Source organism: Oryza brachyantha, chromosome 2 (assembly GCF_000231095.2).
Source record: "Oryza brachyantha chromosome 2, ObraRS2, whole genome shotgun sequence".
NCBI classification, from domain to species: domain Eukaryota; kingdom Viridiplantae; phylum Streptophyta; class Magnoliopsida; order Poales; family Poaceae; genus Oryza; species Oryza brachyantha.
The window spans coordinates 14,267,869-14,288,770 of NC_023164.2; the positions used below are offsets into that span (position 1 = coordinate 14,267,869).

At 39.9% G+C, this 20,902-nt stretch overlaps 1 protein-coding gene across 2 annotated transcripts; it reads left to right on the forward strand.

The window, feature by feature from the left end:
• Positions 1-15,907: 15,907 nt before the first annotated feature.
• Positions 15,908-20,156, forward strand: LOC102702823. Of its 2 annotated transcripts, none has more exons than XM_015833126.2 (10): positions 15,908-16,443; positions 16,540-16,686; positions 16,773-16,928; positions 17,605-17,667; positions 18,281-18,439; positions 18,518-18,649; positions 18,970-19,028; positions 19,125-19,177; positions 19,255-19,358; positions 19,600-20,156. In XM_015833126.2, exons 1-10 carry the CDS (start codon positions 16,069-16,071, stop codon positions 19,864-19,866), a joined length of 1,515 nt encoding a protein of 504 aa, XP_015688612.2. In that variant the 5' UTR covers positions 15,908-16,068; the 3' UTR covers positions 19,867-20,156. The 2 variants fall into 2 exon arrangements, with proteins under 2 accessions (XP_015688612.2, XP_040377109.1); XM_040521175.1 differs by having other exon boundaries at positions 16,546-16,686.
• Positions 20,157-20,902: the final 746 nt, after the last annotated feature.

Consider the following 20,902-nt stretch of genomic DNA (forward strand, 5'->3'; position numbering starts at 1 on the left):
CACATAGTTTGGCTGCTGGAACTCCCCTTTAAAGCAATGGAATTAACTTACACAAAGCTATGATTAGATTTTCACTAATTAATTAAAAGAATGGCAGGAAGTGATTGTTACTTGCAACATTATGGCAACACTTGGGCCTCGATGGTCCAAATTGTTGGCTCATGACCTCTACATTCATTTGATCTCCAATCCAATCCAATGACCAGCAATCGTTTCCTTTATTACAACAAAGGTCCCTCACAATGATTAACACATTAATTTCTATAAGCACTTTGACTTTCCTAATACATATGCTAATGTTGTTTGTTAACAATAATGCTCCACGAATTTGGGCTCGCGTTCATTGCTGCCCTTGTATTCTAAAAAGATCAGTATCAAAAAAATCAAATCAGACCAGCACTCAAAATCAATTTGTTAGCAACATAATCGTTTGCTTAGTCGATTTAGTACCCCCTGGTTAGATATCATTGGATTCACTTCTTAATAGATATGAAGCCATAGTCTCATTATCTTGAGTGCCAAAATTCATTTATCTACACAAAGGGAATATTCATGTTCCACTTAATATTGAGCAGTGGACAAAAATGTTCTATTTCTGCAACTAAAATTACCTAATTAATTTCATAGATAAGCTCCCAGGATTCCTCTAAGAGATGTGACCACAAGAGATTTGAAGGAAATGGCAGATTCACAGTAGAGCTTCTCAGGTTCTTTGGTAGCCTGTAGTCAAAGTTTTGTGGAAAAAAATGACTAAAGAGGAGAGCAAAGTAAGATTCAGGTAGAATCCAACTGTTTCTCATCATTCATAACAATATTTTACGGTCACAGAACATACCACAAGTACCATGGAACGGGAAAATAACTAATACCTATAAACCAGCCAGATTGTATGGGGGCAACAAGAATAACTACCGCGTCTTCTCTTCTCATACAACAAGAATAACTAATGCTCCATGAACAAAAAAGAAATAACTATTGCTCAACGATGCTAAATAAGCTTAAACCAGAAATCATGTAGTGGTATCTCTTACCATAACCAAAGTATTCATTATTTAGCGCATATTCTGGGATGATTTTCTTGGTCTGTATTTGCAGGAGCTGAAACCTCAACCTACAATATTATGCAGGTGAATTAGAACTACATGAGCCTCGGCCATGTCAATAGATCACAAGAATAATATAATTAATTATAAAGTCTGGTAATAGAATAACATGGCAGTATATCATAGGAGCAAGAAACTGGGTATCAGGACAACAACGATGATATCCTATTGAAGTATGAAAGTACAAATGATTATTTCACCCCACTACCAAGGCAAACAATCAGTACTGCAAAATTAATTAGTTAAAATGTCTCAACTATCAAGATACCATAATAAATTAAGTTAGTTAAACCATGCTAGTTTCAATATCATCAGTTCGTCGCCGGCGGTCTCCTCCAGTCTACGTGCAACCCCAAATTGCAGTGCCATTAATGATCACATAAAAAGCAGATTATCTAGCTATAAGGGCAGATAGCATCAGTAGACCAGTGAAGTGCCTGATTGGACAGGTGGCTAGGCAGGGAGGTGATGATATGGGGGAAAACAAGTTAAGCAACAGAGGAAGCGAACCAGGAGAATGAGCGGGTTACCTGAATGTGGAGATCCTCGATGATGACAAGGTTGCAGTTTTACCCTAGTAGCATTTCACTCCTCAATTTTGAACGCTAGTTTCTTCCCCAACTTGAATGAAATCTGAAACACCACTATGTGGTATTCACTCTTAGGAGTACATAGATATTGACAAACTTCCTGACTGTCAGTGGCAACTTTTATTGGACAAGGCTAAAAATAATTTTTGACTGGTATTAGATAAGCCAATCGTTCGCACGATTATCCTGAAATACACATATATAGAGAGGGACTTCAGAGTTTAGAGAGCATATATTCTACGTACAGAGTTTGGTTGAGAAATTGAAAATTAAAGCATGGGAGACATGAATGTGTCATTACATGTTTGTGCATAAAAAAATGATCTGGAGCTTCTACTTGTAGTGGTGCTATGTATTATAGTAGACACAAGGGCAGAGATCAGTGACCACATAACTACATTGTGTACATACATGAGCACTGATTGGAACCAATAGTCGATCAATCAAGATCACTTGGCTATCTCAGGATTGATCAAGTGGTGATATTTTGCAAGCATGGAAATAAGTGTCACACATGTTCACGTGTGTTATCAAATTATATTGTTGGGGATGGAAATAAGTGTCACACATGTTGTAGGCTCAATTCAGAATGTTACTTACCTGCATCAAAGAGGACTAAATTATGTCAGAAATTGAAGTGAATTTTGCCAAATATATTCTACTGTCAGAAAACTGGGGTGTGCCTTGAATTTAAGAAAAATAGAGCATACACAGTCAAGCATTAATATGCTGTGATTTGAAATATATAAGAGAAGAACTCGACCTGGTGGCTTCCTCTTTCTTTTGGAGAAAGTGATGATGAAAATAATTCCTGAGCAAGTATAAACTCCATGTCCTGTGGCTAAAGAGATCAGGTATAAGTTTCATGTCATGTTGCTTGGCAAAAAAATATAAAAAACTAAAAAATCAAGAAGTTGGATGGATGGCATGAAGTTGAAGATTTCACTCTCTAACAAATACGAAGATTAGCCAGGATTTGTCCGTACTTCATAGCGAGTGTTTCTTTGTGTTAGTTGCATTCATTCGTTCATAATTTTTTTACATCAATCTTGGTGTAGGTCCACCAACTTAAGCATTACACTGTTTCTGATAGATACATACAACAGAAGTTGAAGTGAGGCGTTGTATATAACCTGCAGTAGTGAGTAGTAACAATAATTTGTGCTAGCTTCTAATCACATAACATCCCTGCTACTAACAATTGTAAGATCAAGGAGTGATCTACATGTTTTTGTGATGAACAAATTGGTGGTTTGCGAGATAAATGTTTTTGTGAAAATTGACCGGGCGGTCAGACCGCAGGTATATGGGCGGTCAGACCTTTTAGATAACTGCGGTCAGACCGCAGGTATCTGGGCGGTCAGACCGGCAGGTCAGCCCCGAAAGTTTCAGCTTTCGGTTTTCTTTTCGGTTTCGGATTTGTTCTTTGTGAATTTGACTTCTAGTTGGTTTCTATATGTATGGGTACTGTTGTTTTGCTAATCATGAGTCAAGTTGGAGATAGCTTGGTCTCGAAATATGCTTTCTTTGTTTGATTCATGTGTAGGTGACTTGATGCCTCGGGAGAGTATTACCGGTGATGGATCGGGAGTCAACTTGGAGATAAGTTGACGTCCGGTACTCGAGATATCATGCGGGATACGTAGGCTAGAGTTCAATACACGTGGTGGTGAAGATTCCATGTGGCATACGATGGAGATATTGTGTGCGTATGGGATATGGAAGTTGAGTTCGGATAGAGTCCAGATTTGAGAAGATTTGTTATATTAGAGATAGAGATATGGTTAGTTACGGATAAGGATTGGTTTCCCACGAGATTGGGAGTCCTAATTTGTACTAGATACGTGGGCCTTGCATACCCACGTCGAGGTTATAAATAGGTACCGAGGGGTATGCCCCCGGTGAGCTTTTTTGTGCCGTTTGAGAGGAAAAGTTAGGGTTTCGACTCTATTTCGATTTTAGATCGAGAGTTTTGGTTAGGAGTGTTTTCTATGCAATTTGTAAACACTGGTTGATCAATAAAAGTCAAGAGATTCAATATACATCTTGAAGCTTTGTCGATCGGCGTTTTTCTAGGATCCCGACGGTCTAACCGCAGGTAGACTGACGGTGACCGGGCACACAACGTCGGTCTAACCGACGTTATGCGAGGGGTCTGACCGGCCATATAACGGCGGTCTGACCGGTGGTACATTCGCAGTGCGACCGGAGGCTTTGGTAAGGCTTTTGTGAAGGTAATCTTTTGTTTCCGCGAAAAGATTTGGTTTTTGATCTAACTACCATTCACCCCCTCTGGTAGTTCTTTTACTCTGTTTGCGATCCTACAAGTGGTATCAGAACCTCGTTTTCTTCTTTGGATTTTAACCGATCTAGAGATTTTTCTTGGATTGTAACCGATCTAGAGTTTTCTTACCATGGCTCACAAATTCACAACAAAGCCTCATGTTTTTGATGGATTGGATTTTCCTATTGGTGTGATAAGATGCAATCTTATATTATGGCCGAAGATTATGATGTTTGGCAAAAAGTTGCTCAGCCATATGAGATTCCTGAACAGATTTATACTCCTACTTTGAAAACCGAGTTTAGCAACAATTGCAAAGCTCGAAATATTTCATTGAGTGGGATTTCTCGTTCAGATTTTGATCGTGTTTCGCATCTTAAAACTACCAACGAGATTTAGAATGCTTTGAAAAATTTTCATCAAGGAACAACGAACATAAAGGAACTCCGTCGAGATCTTTTCAAAAAGGATTACATTAAATTTGAGATGAAACCTGGAGAAGCTTTGGATGATTATCTTGCTAGGTTTGATAAAATTTTGAGTAATCTTAGATCTATTGATTCTGCCTATGATGTTAATTATTCTCAGTCTGAGATTTCTCGTCACTTTTTGAATGGTCTCGACATGTCTCTTTGGGAGATGAAAGTTACTACCATTGAAGAATCTGCTGACATGTCTACTTTAACTTTGGATTCTCTTTACACAAAACTCAAAACACACGAGATGAATATCCTCTCTCGTAAAATTGATTCTAAATCCAATGCTTTGGTTTCTCCCTCGACTTCTTTTGATGTTGGTGCTTCACCATCTAATTCTACCGCTCTTGCTTTGATTAATGCCATGTCTGATGAACAACTCGAATCATTCGAGGAGGAGGATTTGGCTTTGGCTGCTAACAAGATTTCTCGAGCTATGAACAATGTCAGGTACAGAAGAAGAGGAGGACCAGCTCGTTGCTTCGAGTGTGGTGCGTATGATCACATCCGCTCGCATTGTCCTAAGCTCGGGAGAGGCAAGAAGGAAGATAATGATGGAGACAAGACCAAGGACGATAAGCCCAAGTTCAAGAGCACTTTTCAGGGAATGAGGACCAAAGAGAACCTCAAGAAGATGTTGAATCAAGTCTATGCCGCTTTTGAGCCTCTAAGCGATGTAGAGGGAGAGAGTGAAGATGAAGATAAAGCAAGGAACATCTCTGGTGTCTGCCTCATGTCGCGTGGTGAATCAGATTCAGAGTATGACGATAATGCGGTGAGTTCTCTTGAAGAAGTGATTTATGTTTTAAGTGCAAAAAATAAGAAGTGTGAGAAGATGTATAAAAAACAATAGTTTATAATTGAATCTCTGAATGCTGAAATTTCTAGATTAAAATCTCTTATTCCTAATAATGATGATTGCAAAAATTGTGAGGTTTTGATGCATGAAATTTCAAAAATTAGAGATGTCAACGTTTCACATGATTTGAAAACTAGATCTTCTCTTGTTCTTGGTTTTGCTTTACTTACACACACTTGTAATGAGTTGTTTTTAACTAGAAAGATGTTGAAAAAATATCAAACTGCTTTTTATTCTAGTTCGATGTTTAGCATGCTTTGTGCTAAAAGGTTAAAACAACACCGTAATGTTTTGGATTGCTCAACATGCACATCAAGTAAGATGAAGCTTAAATTTGCTTTAACCCGTGTTGAGTACATGGAAGAAATGATGCGCCAAGGTGTTCCCAATCTTCACGGCGTAGGATGATCACCAAATAACTGATAACTTGCTGCAAGCAGCGATAACCAGTGCAACCTGACGAATAAAACTCGAAGCCAACCACCGTCTTTAACCGGCAACCTGAATCGAGGATTCGCCCAACCACACTCTCAAGGAACCAACCAACACAACCTACAATCAATCGAGGAGACCTCGAAGGGAGTAGGAGCACCAATTGGGAGCGGATGAAGCCGCCGCTGTTGTATTCCCGCGAAGGAGATCACAAGAGCAAAGGGGTAGAGATTTCTCTCAAGGATTTGTTAGCTCACAGCTAAACAAAGGGGGTCTGTATTTCATTTATCAAAAGTCCTGCATTTGCTATGGAGCAAAGGGGTATTTATACAAGTAGCAGCCTTTCTAGATAGGTGGAAACACGAAATAGAAAATGAAAAGACAAAATGTGAAAAGGCCTCCATGCTCCTGAGTGGTTCCCGCGTGGCTGTTGGTCTTCGGTGCAGTCTTCAGTGTTTTGGCAATAACTCCATCCAGGGAACTCCAAAAGACATGCCGTCAGTTGCGTTGGAAAGTTAACTTGATGCACTTTCACTCCATGTGCAGCATGTACCACGAAATATTGTACAATGGTACAGTTTTGCACAGGAACTTGAACGTCAGGTTGGCTGTTGACCTTCTGACCAGTCTGCACTAAAAGTACTCGTCTGCCTTATTGGAGAAACCAAACTAGTCGAGACTAGTGGCATTAGAAAGTTAACTTCAAGAGCTTTCCATCATGTACTCATACACCTTCGTAGCTTCAGGGAATCAAAAGATATGACTGGTTCTTCTTGACAGTTCTGTCAAGCTGAACTGATTTGACGTGGTCCATCTCTCTGGTTCATTCTTGGTGTATTCTTGTCATCCTCCATGGTGAACCTAAGCAATAGCAACATGCACGATTTAGGCAGTATATAATTCTCATCAATGTTAAAATTAAATTCACAAGGTAGCGCGTGCACCTCTTGTTGTAGCTTCTTAGCTCGACTACGTGTCATCGGTCCATCAAAAACATGAGATGGTGTAGTTGGTGTAGCTTGACTTGTAGAAGTAGTCATCCTGCTTGAAGTAGTCGGCATGTTTGACGGTGTGGTCGGCATGGTCATATCAAGAAATTGTGAAAACTAATGAAGTGCAGTCTTGCCCCAAGTGTCGTAATAGCAAAAGTGTCAAGGTTGATTGCAAAAACTGTGCTAATCTTGAAAAGGAGATTTCTTATTTGAAAAGTTTTTTGAAAATATTTTCTTATGGTAAGAAACAACTTAACATGATTTTGGATCAATCTAAAGTGACTAGCTGCAACAGGGGTGTTGGCTTCAAAACTTTGGCAAAACCAAGCAATGAAAAAATAGTGTTTAAATCTGCTGGTTTTATGTCCTCTCCTTCTGGAACACTAAAAGAAACAAAAACAAAAGTTTCAAAACCATCTATTTCTAAACAAAAATATAATTGCTCCTTGTGTGGAAAAGATGGACATCTTGTTGGTTTTTGTTTCAGATTAGCTCGTAAGCAGAAAAAGGAGAGAGAAATTGCTTTTGCAAAATCTAAGCTGCAAAAATATGCTTTTTCTTCGAAGAAACCGGTCAGACCGCAGTGGGTTGCACGGTCAGACCGAGGACCGGTCAAACCGGCTACTAAGCCACGGTCAGACCGGACACCGGTCAGACCGGAGGTACAAAAGCGGTCAGACCGGCTACTGCACCTCGGTCAGACCAGCCTCGCAGAGATTTTTCTAAAAATTCTCAAACTGTTTTTGCACGACGATATATGCCTATTGGATCTATTGGTCATATGTCTCAGTACTGGATTCCTAAATTTCTTTTATCTAACCCAGTACTGAGGCTTCGACATCCTCTCATGTGTAGGCATTGGTGGAGAGGAAGGAGAACGTGTGGATCATGGATTCCGGTTGTTCGCGGCACATGACCGTGATAAAAATTGGTTCTCCTCCCTTAAACAGGCATCCAAGACTGAATCGATTATCTTTGGTGATGCTTCTACTAGTGCCGTTCTTGCTATAGGTATGGTCAAGGTAAGTGACAAGTTTGAATTGAAAAATGTAGCTTTGGTTGAGGATTTAAAGTATAATTTGCTTTCAGTTTCACAAATTGTTGATGAGAGTTTTGAGGTTCATTTTAAGAAAACTGGAAGTAAAATATTTGATTCTTGTGGTGATTCTGTGCTGAATATTTCTCGCTATGGAAAAGTTTTTAAAGCCAACTTTGATAATCCAGTTTCACCTGTGATAACATGTCTGGTTGCTAAGTTTAGTAAAGATGTGATGTTTTGGCATCGTAGACTTGGACATGTTGGTTTTGATCATCTCACTAGGATAAGTGGTTTGGATCTTGTTCGTGGTTTGCCTAAACTTATGAAGGATCCTGATTTGGTTTGTACACCGTGTCGTCATGCTAAGATGGTTGCTTCTTCACATGCCCCAATTGTTTCTGTGATGACTGATGCACGAGGACAGCTGTTACACATGGACACTGTTGGTCCAGCTAGAGTGCAATCGGTCGGAGGAAAGTGGTATGTGTTAGTTATAGTTGACGATTTCTCTCGATATTCTTGGGTTTACTTTATGGCAACTAAGGATGAGGCTTTTCAACACTTTCGTAGTTTGTATCTTCAATTGAATCTTGAACTTCCTAATTCTTTGAATAGAATTCGAAGTGATAATGGTGGTAAATTTAAAAACGTCTCTTTTGAACAATTTTGCAATGAAAAAGGTCTTGAACATGAATTTTCTTCTCCTCGTGTCCCTCAACAAAATGGTGTTGTTGAAAGAAAAAATCGTTCTTTGGTTGAGATGGCTAGAACTATGCTTGATGAGTATCACACTCCAACGAAATTTTGGGCTGAAGCTGTAAACACTGCATGTTATATTTCAAATCGGGTTTTCTTGAGATCTAAACTTGGAAAAACTCCTTCTGAACTTCGATTTGGTCGTCAACCCAAAGTTTCTCATTTACGTGTTTTTGGTTGCAAATGCTTTGTCTTGGAATCTAGAAATTTAGACAAATTTGAGACACGCTCTACCGATGGATTGTTTCTTGGTTACCCCACACATTCACGTGGCTATCATGTACTTGTTTAGGAAACTAACAAAATCATTGAAATCTGTGAAGTTACTTTTGATGAAGCTAGTCCAGGTACTAGACTAGAAATTGCAGGTACACTATCACAAACTCAGGGGGAGGATGGTCCTATTTTTGAAGACGAGAGTGACGACGACGACGAAGTCGGCTCGGCCGGTCAGACCGGGCGCCAAGCCGGTCAGATCGCCGGTTTAAACTTTATCAAATGGATGTGAAAAGTGCTTTTCTAAATGGTTTGATACAGGAAGAAGTTTATGTCAAACAACCACCAGGTTTTAAAAATCCTGATTTTGCCAACCATGTTTTTAAACTGTCTAAAGCTTTGTATGGCTTGAAACAAGCACCTAGAGCATGGTATGATAGACTTAAGAACTTTTTGCTTGCGAAAGGTTTTCGAATGGGAAAAGTTGACAAAACGCTTTTTGTTCATAAGCATGGTGATAATCAATTTTTCGTTCAGATTTATATTGATGATATCATTTTTGGTTGTTCATCTCACGCTTTGGTTGTGGAGTTTGCTAAGACTATGCACAAGGAATTTGAGATGAGCATGATGGGTGAGTTATCGTACTTTTTAGGATTGCAAATTAAACAAACACCTTAAGGTACATTTGTGCATCAAAAGAAGTATACTAAGGATCTTTTAAGACGATTCAAGATGGAGAATTGTAAGCCAATTTCAACACCAATTGGTACTACAACTGTGCTGGATCCTGATGAAGATGGAGAAGCAGTTGATCAAAAGGAGTATAGAAGTATGATTGGATCTTTGTTGTATCTAACTGCTTCTAGGCCAGACATACAGTTTGCTATGCGTTTATGTGCACGCTTTCAAGCTTCTCCTCGTGCTTCACATCGTCAAGCTGTCAAGCGAATAATGAGGTATTTGCAACATACACTTGAGTTTGGCATTTGGTATTCTACATCTTCTATATGCTTGAGTGGATATTCCGATGCTGATTTTGCTGGGTGTAGAATTGATAGAAAAAGTACTAGTGGAACATGTCATTTTCTTGGTACTTCATATATTGCATGGTCTTCTAGGAAACAATCTAGTGTTGCTTAATCTACTGCTGAATCAGAATATGTTGTTGCTGCTAGTTGTTGTTCACAGATTCTTTGGCTTTTATCAACTTTGAAAGATTATGGTCTTACTTTTGAGAAAGTACCTCTCTTTTGTGATAATATTAGTGCTATCAACATTGCTATGAATTCTGTACAACACTCACGCACGAAACACATTGATATTCGTTTTCACTTTCTGAAGGATCATGTTGAGAAGGGAGATGTTGAATTGACGTTTTTGGATACAAAATTATAACTTGCTGATATTTTCACTAAACCACTGGATTCTTCTCGCTTTGCCTTTCTTCGTGGAGAATTGAGAATAATTCATCCTTTTGGCATAGTTTGAGGGGGAGTTTTGCACCTCATGGTTTTATCAAGCAAAAAAAAATAACAATAAGAAATTGACAAAGAGAGCTTTGTTTTATACATATGGTGTTTCATATGCATGCTAGCAATACGATGAAGGTTTATTTGTCTCTAGCATAGTCTGTATGTATTCTAGTCTTTTTATGAAACTTAGACATTGCTTTTAAGGGATATGATGCATGACACTTAAATTCTACTTGAATTAAAAAATTATGCAATATTGATGCTAGCATATGGTTTGATTTATAAATGCTTGTATATATGCTTTATTGATTTGTTATTCCTCAAATAGCTTTTAAATTGCTTATTGTGCAAGAGAATAAAAATATGAGAGAAAAAATGAATACCGAATCGTTAGAAAGTCTTGACGACAAAGGACGTATTCGATGTGTGAGAAAAAAAATTGGTGCCGAATCCTTGGACAGTCTTGACGACAAGGACGTACCCAGAATAATTGAGAGAAAAATATGAGCAAAAAGGCTCAAACAAAGAAAAAATATGTAAAAAATTCTCTTGAAAATTTTGTGCTAAGGCTAATTTGAGAAAGAGTGATAAATGCAATAGGTATGTATGTCTAGTTTTTATTCTTCAATCTATGTGCTTTGTAACAGTGTTGCATTATAAATCGTTTGAAATAAGGAATTTTGATTGTTGAGATGACCTTAATTGTAAAGTCTTTGATTCATGATTATACTTTAATATATGCTTGCTATATTATAGATGAGTTCATCTTCTTTTTATTGCAACACATAACTTGATATGCTGTGTGTATGGTAAGCTCTTAAACATTAATGGACATAATTTCTACGCTTGATGAAATCATTGTCAAAAGGGGGAGAAGAATTTTGGAAGAAAGAGCATGTTTTTGGAAAAATTTGGAAATTTCTTTCTTTTCAAAAGTGAAAGATGTTTCTTTTAAATGCTTTTTGGAGTTGCTTCACAAAAACAACAAACAATTTTGAAGTGTTTGCCAATGTGTTCATCGAGGGAAAGAATGTAAGATCAGGAAGTGATCTACATGTTTTTGTGATGAACAAATTGGTGGTTTACGAGATAAATGTTTTTGTGAAAATTGACCAGGCGGTCAGACCTTTCAGATAACTGCGGTCAGACCGCAGGTATCCGGGCGGTCAGACCGGCAGGTCAGCCCCGAAAGTTTCAGCTTTCGGTTTTCTTTTCGGTTTCGGATTTGTTCTTTGTGAATTTGACTTCTAGTTGGTTTCTATACGTATGGGTAATGTTGTTTTGCTAATCATGAGTCAAGTTGGAGATAGCTTGGTCTCGAAATATGCTTTCTTTGTGTGATTCATGTATAGGTGACTTGATGCCTTGGGAGAGTATTGCCGGTGATAGATCGGGAGTCAACTTGGAGATAAGTTGACGTCTGGTGGTCGAGATATCATGCGGGATACGTAGGCTAGAGTTCAATGCACGTGGTGGTGAAGATTCCATGTGGCATACGATGGAGATATTGTGTGCGTATGGGATATGGAAGTTGAGTTCGGATACAGTCCAGATTTGAGAAGATTTGTTATATTAGAGATAGAGCGGATCCTAATCGAGTTTCGACATCAGAATCCAATCATCTCCCTTCAAGCTATGTAGTGAAATAAAACAAAACGTCAACATGACAATATATGATAGATGGATGATATATATATATATATAGAACAAGAATTACAAAAAAGGGTGCATGTATTACTTTGAGGCCTCTCTTATCGCTGTTGCAGGTGGCAGTGTTGCACGCGACAGACTTTGTGCACTGCGTGATTTAGGGGAGGTTGCAATCCCCTTGCAGATCAAGGCGCAGAATGGTGCAAGAGCAATTTCCGGCGGAATTTGCAGATCAAATGCAATCCCCTTCCTGTGAACACGTTGGGGTGGAGTAGTCAGCGGCCGTTGGCGTGGGCCACCGGCGGTGGGGCAAACACCGCGTGGAGGGCATCCTGCAGCAGGTTGTCGATGTTAGGACAGCAGCAGGCGGCGGTCGTCAACGTGGGCATGGCCGGCGGCGGACCGAAGCATGAGCGCGGCCAGCGGCAGAGGTGGACATCGGAGTGGTGGCGGGAGCCGGCACCAACCAAGATAGTGGGCATGGTGGCGGCCGGGAACGTGGGGGCGGTTGGCGGTGAGCGAAGCCGTGGGGGCAGTCGGGAGAGTGGGGAGTGGGCGGCGGCATGGGGGAGGCACGCAGAGGGGAAGAGACGGGGCTAGGGTTTGAGGGCAATGGGTGGGCGGAGGCGCGTAGTCATAGGTTGTGTCCCGTGTACGATTGCAAGAGAGATATTTCAGGACGTTTTAGGCCATTGGATATATACATCTAACGATGAGAAATCAATTGAGTCAATCCTGTGTACATTTGTTTGGATAGCGATAGAGAAATTCTAACTCCTCCTTTTTATATTAGTATAGATGTGTGCTTGACGACTAACTACACGTCAAGAAGAGCTTTGTCTCGACCTGTCTCCCTTAGGCCTAATGTCATTACCTCCTCCTACATTCAACAACAGTGCAACAACAAGCATCGGGTAATCGCAAGTACGCAAAATAGAGGGAGATCGATGGTGTAGGGGACCAGGAAGCAGCATGCATGGGGCTTGTTGGACCTAGAGATGGCAACGAGGACCCGATCATCGATTCCCTACAGTGAATTCATACATTAGGGGATGAGGATGGTTGATATCTATCATCCATAAGGAACTAAATGGTGCAAAACTCATCTCATCGAGGATGGTGAGGGCAGGGACGGTGCACCACTCCCTGTCCTAGCTCCCCATGGTGAACCGTTTGCATTGTAAAGAGATGAAAATATAGACTTTATAGATGTTTTGGCAAAAAAATGAAGCCTAATAACGATGTTATATAAAGCCTAACCCTAATAAACAACCCTATCCATCAGCTTCTTCATGCAGACCGTGGAGGTGTGAAGCACTGCAGGCTACAACTCCAAGCGACCGGGCATCCGGTTGCTCTGCCTGTCGTTGCCGACACGCCCTCCACCTCCCGCCGGTGTGCCACCGGCACGCTGCCTACTTGCATCAATCCACTGCCTTAGCCTGTTGTTAATAAGGCCAAGGAAATCACAAGGGAAAATTATCCCAGTGGAGACGAAGACAAGGTGGTGACCCCCAACAGTGAATTCCCCATCGCCATCTCTAGCTAAACTCAAGCTCGCTAATAGGGGCAGGAGCAACAGATGTAGGAGACGTCACTAGCGTTGGAAGCGAAGGAAGCTCACCTCACTATATTCGCGTTAGGCTCAACGCATCTAACCTCCATTTGCCTCGTCCAGCTCTGGCTTCCCCCTAATATTGACCACTGCTATGTCCAGCTGTGCACCACCATCCTCCTATCACCTTAGCCAATTCCAACTCCATGATCCTCCTCCCACATTATTGGATCCTTGTACGACACGGATGTAGACATCATGAAAACTTCCTAATTGTGTTGATATTGTTTTCAATTTTTTTTCTAATATTTCATTATCAAATTTTAGTTTTTGCTTAAAAAAACATAAGTGTTCATACATCCTAAAGTTACCCCTAAACAGTTAGATTCATATATATCAAAATCCTCTACTAATTATATAAAAAATAAGAAAATTATAGCACATAGTTTTTCCCCTCTGGTGGACACCCTCCGTGCATATCGACATGCCCCCATCGTCCACGTAATGTCTTGGTTGGATCCGACGATGCCAGGCTCCACCTGGTGATGGAGACGTGGTCGGTAAGAAGAAAAGGTGAAGGTGAAAAAGATATGATAGGGAAGGGTAAAAGGGCATTTTATAAGAGGTTAGAAATTCCGTTGATCATCGACTAGATGGACCGTGATGCATTTTTGAGGTATGTATCCTACGGGCTGTTTGGAGTCAGATACTTTTTTTTAGTTCCCATCACATCGGATGTTTTGATGTTAATTAGAAGTATTAAATATACTGATAATAAAACTAATTGTATAAATAAATGTTATTTCATTAATCAAATTTTAAGCCTAATTAACCCACGATTAGCAAATGTTTACTGTAGCATCACATTCGCTAATCATGGACTAATTAGGCTCAATAGATTTGTCTAGCAAAATAGTCCAAAGTATGGAATGAGTTTTATTAATAATCTATACTTAATATTTCTAGTTAGTGTCCAAAAATTTGATTTGACAGGGACTTAAAAAAAGTCACTAAAAACAAACAGGATCTTAGACCAGTTTGGGGGTGATTATTTGGTTTTTTATAAAAAAAAGTCAAACGGTATATTTACAAATATAATAATTTGTGAATAATACTTACTTATGTATTCTTACGATCTAAAAGTTAAGCCTATAAAAATAAATTTTGATGAAAACCCTAAAAAACAGATTTAATTTTAACGTTAAAAATTTAAATTTTGGCTTATAAGTATAATAAGAAGAAAAAGATAGGGGTATCACCTGCTCCAGTGGTGAATAGGCACTTAGTTTATTTTATGATAAGTTTACAGTTGTTTCTAACCAAAAAAAAAAGGCCCTATATCATGTGCTAAATTGTGAAGTACGTACACCACGGTTAGGCGCTACCACCACACTTCGGTGAAGTTGGTGGCTAGCTTATTCACCAACACGGGGGCGACTTGCATTGGAATGCCCATCATTTTTAAGTACATGACATGGTTAACTTTTAGTTACGGTGTTTAATTTATCTTATTAAAACTACCTGAATGTAAAATAGTCATATTTAAAGTATATACAGTAATAAACAAGTTGCAACAATAGATTATACCTAGGTACTTTTTATTTAGCGCTAAAACAAGTCCCATCGTATAAATGATAATTTTCATAGTTTTTTAATAACATGATCAAAAGTTGTCATCGTCATATATTTAAAAACAAAGGTAAGAACTAATGAATTATATATTGCTCATTGGAAAAATATCAACCTATCAGCAACAAACTTATCTTTCGAGTGAGTTGCATATACTTGTATCTTTGTTGAGAAGACCATAATGCTGGGGAGATTTTACCACTAGAGAAGGTGATAATAATACCAAACGAGCAAAAGCAACAATGTTATGATATTTCCACAAAAAAAGAACACGCACACACACATCAATGTTACGCACTGCAGATAGAAAAATGCCTGAATTGAAGTTTTCAATTTCACGAGGTTTAGATACTTATATCAATTAGTATCATAATATGAATAAATTTCTCTTGAACTTCATTTAATTTTGACGTATGGTTGAGTGACAGGAAAGAATGTTACGCAAGTCAGCTCATGGAGGTGAAAATTTTTGTCTTAAAAGAGGGTTTTAATTAGAAAAGAGATTATAGATAGGCCGGTATAGCCATATATATGGCCATATCATATGTTAAGTAGATCTGTAGATGATAGTCACTTCGTTTCTACTGGAAAGTAACAGAAACATAGAAAACTTCACTCATTTCCGTGAGCACTTTTTTTCAACAGTTAAACGAGACACTTTTTAAATATTTTTATATAAATATTATTTTACTCCTTTTCACAAATTTGGTTAAACTAATATTAAATTTATCATATATCCTATTTTGTAGATCTTATACCTCATTCCCTCGCTCTCAAAGGAGTAATTTTGCTGAAGAAAAGGGGAAGGGCTAAACTGAAAAAGAGGCCATCCATCTCCGTCGCTCCCCCAATCTCTTTTTATAAAGAACCCCCCTACCTTTTGTGGAGTTGACAACTACACCCTTGAAAACATTTCTCGTTAACCCCCCTGGAATAAGCGAGATTAGCAGATCGGACCCCGCAACGCTTCCCGCGGAAAGTTTTTTCTAATCCACCCCCTCGCCCCGCCACGATGGCGTCCACGTCCGGCCCACCAAAAGACGAGAAATCATCGGTCCGTTTGCGCGGGCAACGCGCCGCCGCGGCGCCACCCGGCGATGCGTCGACCTCCGCCGCCGCCGCAGGCGGAGCCGCCGTTTCCCCACGCGGGGGCGGGCCACCGCGCCCTGGGCTGCGGGTACCTCGCTTGGGGCTCGGGGTGGTGCTGGACAGCGCGTGGGGGAACCCGCCGCCGCCTCTGCCGCCTATTCGCTGGGATCCCGACGAGGCGCTCACCCAGGGAGGGGGGCATGAGCAGGGCGGAGGCGGAGGCGGAGGCGGAGGCCGCGGCGCCGACGGTTCATCATCATCATCACCACCGGCACCGCCTGATGATCGAGAGCTACAGGTGACGGCTCCGGACGATCTCGCGTTTGTTTTGTCAGGCCGGCCAGCCGTCGCGTTTTGCGTTTTGTTTTTGAGCATTTCTTGGTTTCCCCTGAAGGCGCAGAGGAGCTCTAATCCCTCGGAAGGGAAGTTACTCGGGAGTAGCATGCGTGCGCATCGAGCCCACGCCAAGAAACCATATATTATCGGCCAACGCGCGTTCCGCGTCCGCGAGGTAGATGATGCCGTCATGGAGATCGAGATGGTGAGTATCTCGCGCTTCGACTCGTTCTGTCATCGCGTGTTTTGGCATCTTGGAGTTCTTGAGCATTTCTTGGTTTTCTGGAGTAGGCAGAGGCTAGGAATAGGATACCGCGGAACAAGGACGAAGAGTTGCCGGAGATAGAGGAGGAGGAGGTGGTAGACGAGGAGAAGGGGTTGCTGAATCCCGTTTCCGAGAGAACAAATTCACCCGGGAGTATAATTCTTGACTATATCATCAGTGTGGTAAGAAGTTTTATTGGTCCTCATGATTTACAATTTTTCTTGTGAAGTCTTGGATGATTTAGTGTAACTGAGCGAATCAATCTTGGTTGAAATGAATATGTTGCATTCCAGAGTAGAACCAAAATCACTGTGCATGCTAGGGACAATTTGGCTTCACCATAGTTGGTCCAGCGGCCTACTACGGAAATTCAGGCAGCAATTTTCATCTTACTGTAAAAAGCTAAAAAAGTTTGAAAATACTGTATCATATCATTTTTTTGCTGTTATGTCTTGGTAAGAAATCCTAATTCACATGACATGAGCATTCACTGTTAGTGATTTGTGCTATAGGAAGTTAATCTAGATGTGTATTAGGACTGCATTAATGGATGCAATTTCTCTATTTATTGATAGTTTGTATGTAAAAGCACTATCGCTCTTTAGTTTCTGCTGAATAGATTCAACCTCTGTCTGGTTTACCTGAAATTGGATGGAAGAGACTTAGGACATATAAATGGCAAGCGTCGAGCAATTCTGGAACACCAGTTTCGTTCTCCTGCTATGTTGTTTACAAGTTTCATGCATTCCCTGTCTCCTTATTACCTAACCTAAAATGATTTATCTTGATGAAAATTCTCTGTAACCGGTGCCAATTCTGGCAGCACATGAATTTTGACCATTTTTTCTTGTCAAATAGTTCTTGGGTAGAGAAGGAAGTCTAGACAAGGCAACAAAGCCGTTACTTCTTGTGCATCACCAGGTTTGACTCCTTTTAAACTTTATTAATGTTGGAAATGAACGTGTGTAAATAATAAATCTGATCAGATCCCTTAAATAGTATACTGTTCAATTGAGCTATCTTGTCCTGTCTATGTACCATCATACTAGTAGTGTTTCCCTCACAAAGAAAAAATAAAGAATATAAGAACAGGTAGTAAATAGTATACTGTTCAATTGAGCTATCTTGTCCTGTCTATGTACCATCGTACTAGTAGTGTTTCCCTCACAAAGAAAAAATAAAGAATATAAGAACAGATAGTGTTTCACATGCAATTGACAGTATTGGATTGTGAGAGAACCTGGATCGGCCTAGTACTGCTAAATTTTCTGACAGGATAGGATCTTTTTACTAACAACAACCGATCTATGACAAGTAGTATATTCATTAATGATTTTAAGATTGTCAGATATTACAGAAACTAGAAAACTGCAATGCAAAAAATTGGCATTTGGTCATGAGCTGAATTCTCTTGTCAGATATTGCAATGCAAAAATTAGCATCAATCCAAACAGCCCCCATATATCATTTTATATGTATCCTTTCTTGTCATTTGTTCCTTAGTTGAATTCTCTTATCTGTATCTGTGGTGCAGAAATTTTCCCTGGCTTATGCCCCTGAACATTATTGCCTACCGGGTTTGCGGGGAATTATTTCTTCAAATTTTCTGATCCTTCTTACTAAGTATTCAGAATTTAGGGTGGTGCGCGGAGATGGGGAATGTTTTTACAGGAGCTTCATAATTTCATATCTGGTAGCTGACCAGCTGTCCTCCTCCTTGTCCCTAAACATATGATGTATGCTTGGTGATTTATTCCTCTTTATTTGGCAGGAGCAAGTTCTTGACAGGGAGGGGACAGATGAAGAACAACGTCTTCTTGCTACTGTTGAAGTTAAAATTAAACCAATGGCTATGCAAATTAACTATCCTGAACTTCCAACTGTATTTTCCTGGGGCTACGAAGTAATCACTCACCTTCTCTGTATTTGCTCGTTTAGCTTTCTGTTAGAAACATATTGTAACAGATGATCCTGTTCAATAAATGCCTTTCTTCTTACCCCTCTCTTATCAAATATTTGCTTTCTAACAGTTTTTGTTATGCCTAATGTTTAATTACCAGAGATTCTGAGATGACTTATCTTATTATCTTTATTTGTCTCAATATCGATGATATGCATTTTGCAAGCGTCATTGTAATATACCGTTAAACTCCTCTCTGAGTGCAAAATGCCAGCTGTTTGTAAGGCTTACCGTGCGCAATTTATTGCATCACCGATTCTCAGTTTTTTAAGAAGCTGATGCAGAACATAATTGGATGGAAGAGCGGACAGAACGGTGACAGGTGTTTATATGCTCCACTCTTATAGTTCCAAACAATTGCTGTTTATAAATGCATCCCGTCCCATCCCACTGACCATGTATGGGCGCTTTTTTTCAGATGTAAGAAGGAACTTCTCAACTTTTTCAGCAGTGAAAGATTGTCGGATGACAGTAAGAACAACATCCTTGAGAGTCTACGTTCCTCCGATTCATCCTAACTCTTGTTTCTGAAATTTTGTTTTTGTCAGTTTTTCTTTTCCTCAGATCAGTAGCAGTTGCCTGGATGTGTGCGCACAAAGATGAATATGAACCACACGTACCTGTGCTTGGAGATGGATACCCCCTGGAACTTGTTAGTGAACCAATACACTTTCCCTTACATTAGCTCATTCTTGAACAACTCCCGATGAATATTCTTTATAGAGCATTTTTTTCATCCTTGAGAAGGTATCGTAATACCACTATTTTCTATGTAAAATTACTAAATTTTATAGAGAAAACGGTGATACCTCTTAATATCTTCTCAATAATGATAAAATTGATCTTCTCGATACCCGTTTCACTCACCTTACCTGTTTTTGCGCTGCAACCAGTGGTGTGTCACCCATGTTCTTCCACTTCGTCAGTACGCGGACCATATCCCGATGAGGGCCCTGGCTGCCGCGCTTGGGGTGCCTCTCCGGGTGGAGAACCTGCACGGCGGACCAGCTCATGACATCTTCACCGACGATGGCATGAACACCCCTCGCGTCACCGTGCTGTACACCGGCATCCACTATGATATCCTTTACCCGCGCCTTTCTTCTTCTTCTGGTGGGGGCTCTACACAACGGGCTGGTTGCTTCTGGCGCTTCTGGTAGAAAAATTTAGACTTAGATGTTGTAGTAGTTAGAGCGAGCTGGATTGTGGATCGCTGCAGATGAGTATGAGCATTGCTGAGCTAGGTGGTAGAAAAATTTAGACTTTTGATGTAGTAGTAGTTAGGCACACACCTGCCCATGGGCTGATCAATTGTAATAGTTCTTCAGTTTTCTTGAAAACTGTGACAAGGAGAAGAGAAACCTGTGTTGTGCCGGCGTTTGAATCGGTGATGTGATGTGATGATCTTGATTCTTTTTGCAACTTGTGATTAAGTTCTCTTATGTGCCTTTGCCGCAGAATTTTTTTCCATGTACATAAAAGAAAACATTATACTGGAATCCTGATTGGTTTTGTTGCGCTGATCTACATGTTTCCCTGTACTTGTTTGGTCGGGAGAATGAGGATGAATGAGATGGAATAGTAATAATCGACTCTTTGGTTGCATATGTATGGGATGATCGATGTAGGATAGTAGAATTCCATCGATAAAACGGTATGATATATGCCTGGTTAATGTGTACCAGTCCTGCTCACATATCAACAATATATTGATCAAATCAAATTTGTATTAAAAATAAACAAATTTAAGCAATTATTTTGGACCTACCGCACTCTTGGTCGTTTAAATGGTAAAAAAGCGGTGCAAAGTTGGCATGTTTGTTCATGTCCCTGGTGGCAAATTAGAAAAAAAAAAGATAAACCCAGCGCTTAATGTTACATATGTCACTACTTTCTTCTTTTGAAGTTATAGATTTGGTAAAAGAAAACGGATCCTTCAACCTAGCACTGTATTTAGGGGGAGAAGGAAGCGGAGTTGGTCAACGGTATATTTGCAAACAAAACATGATTGTGACTAAAACTTTTATATACATGTTCTTAGGGATTTAAAAGTCAAGACTAAAAATAAACTACGATAAAAAAATCAAAATATAACTCCAAAGTTAATATTAAAAAATATAAATTTTGACTTATAAATATAAGCAAAAAGCGAAAAGATGGGGTCGTATGCCCTCTTGATGGCGGTGAAACTCCGGT

Coding starts and splice junctions, on each gene's coding strand:
- LOC102702823 (XM_015833126.2), top strand. CDS start 16,069: ATGGCGTCCACGTCCGGCCCACCAAAAGACGAGAAATCATCGGTCCGT. Junction 18,440..18,517: donor GCTTCATAATTTCATATCTG/GTAGCTGACCAG, acceptor TTTATTTGGCAG/GAGCAAGTTCTTGACAGGGA. Junction 19,029..19,124: donor AGCGGACAGAACGGTGACAG/GTGTTTATATGC, acceptor GCTTTTTTTCAG/ATGTAAGAAGGAACTTCTCA.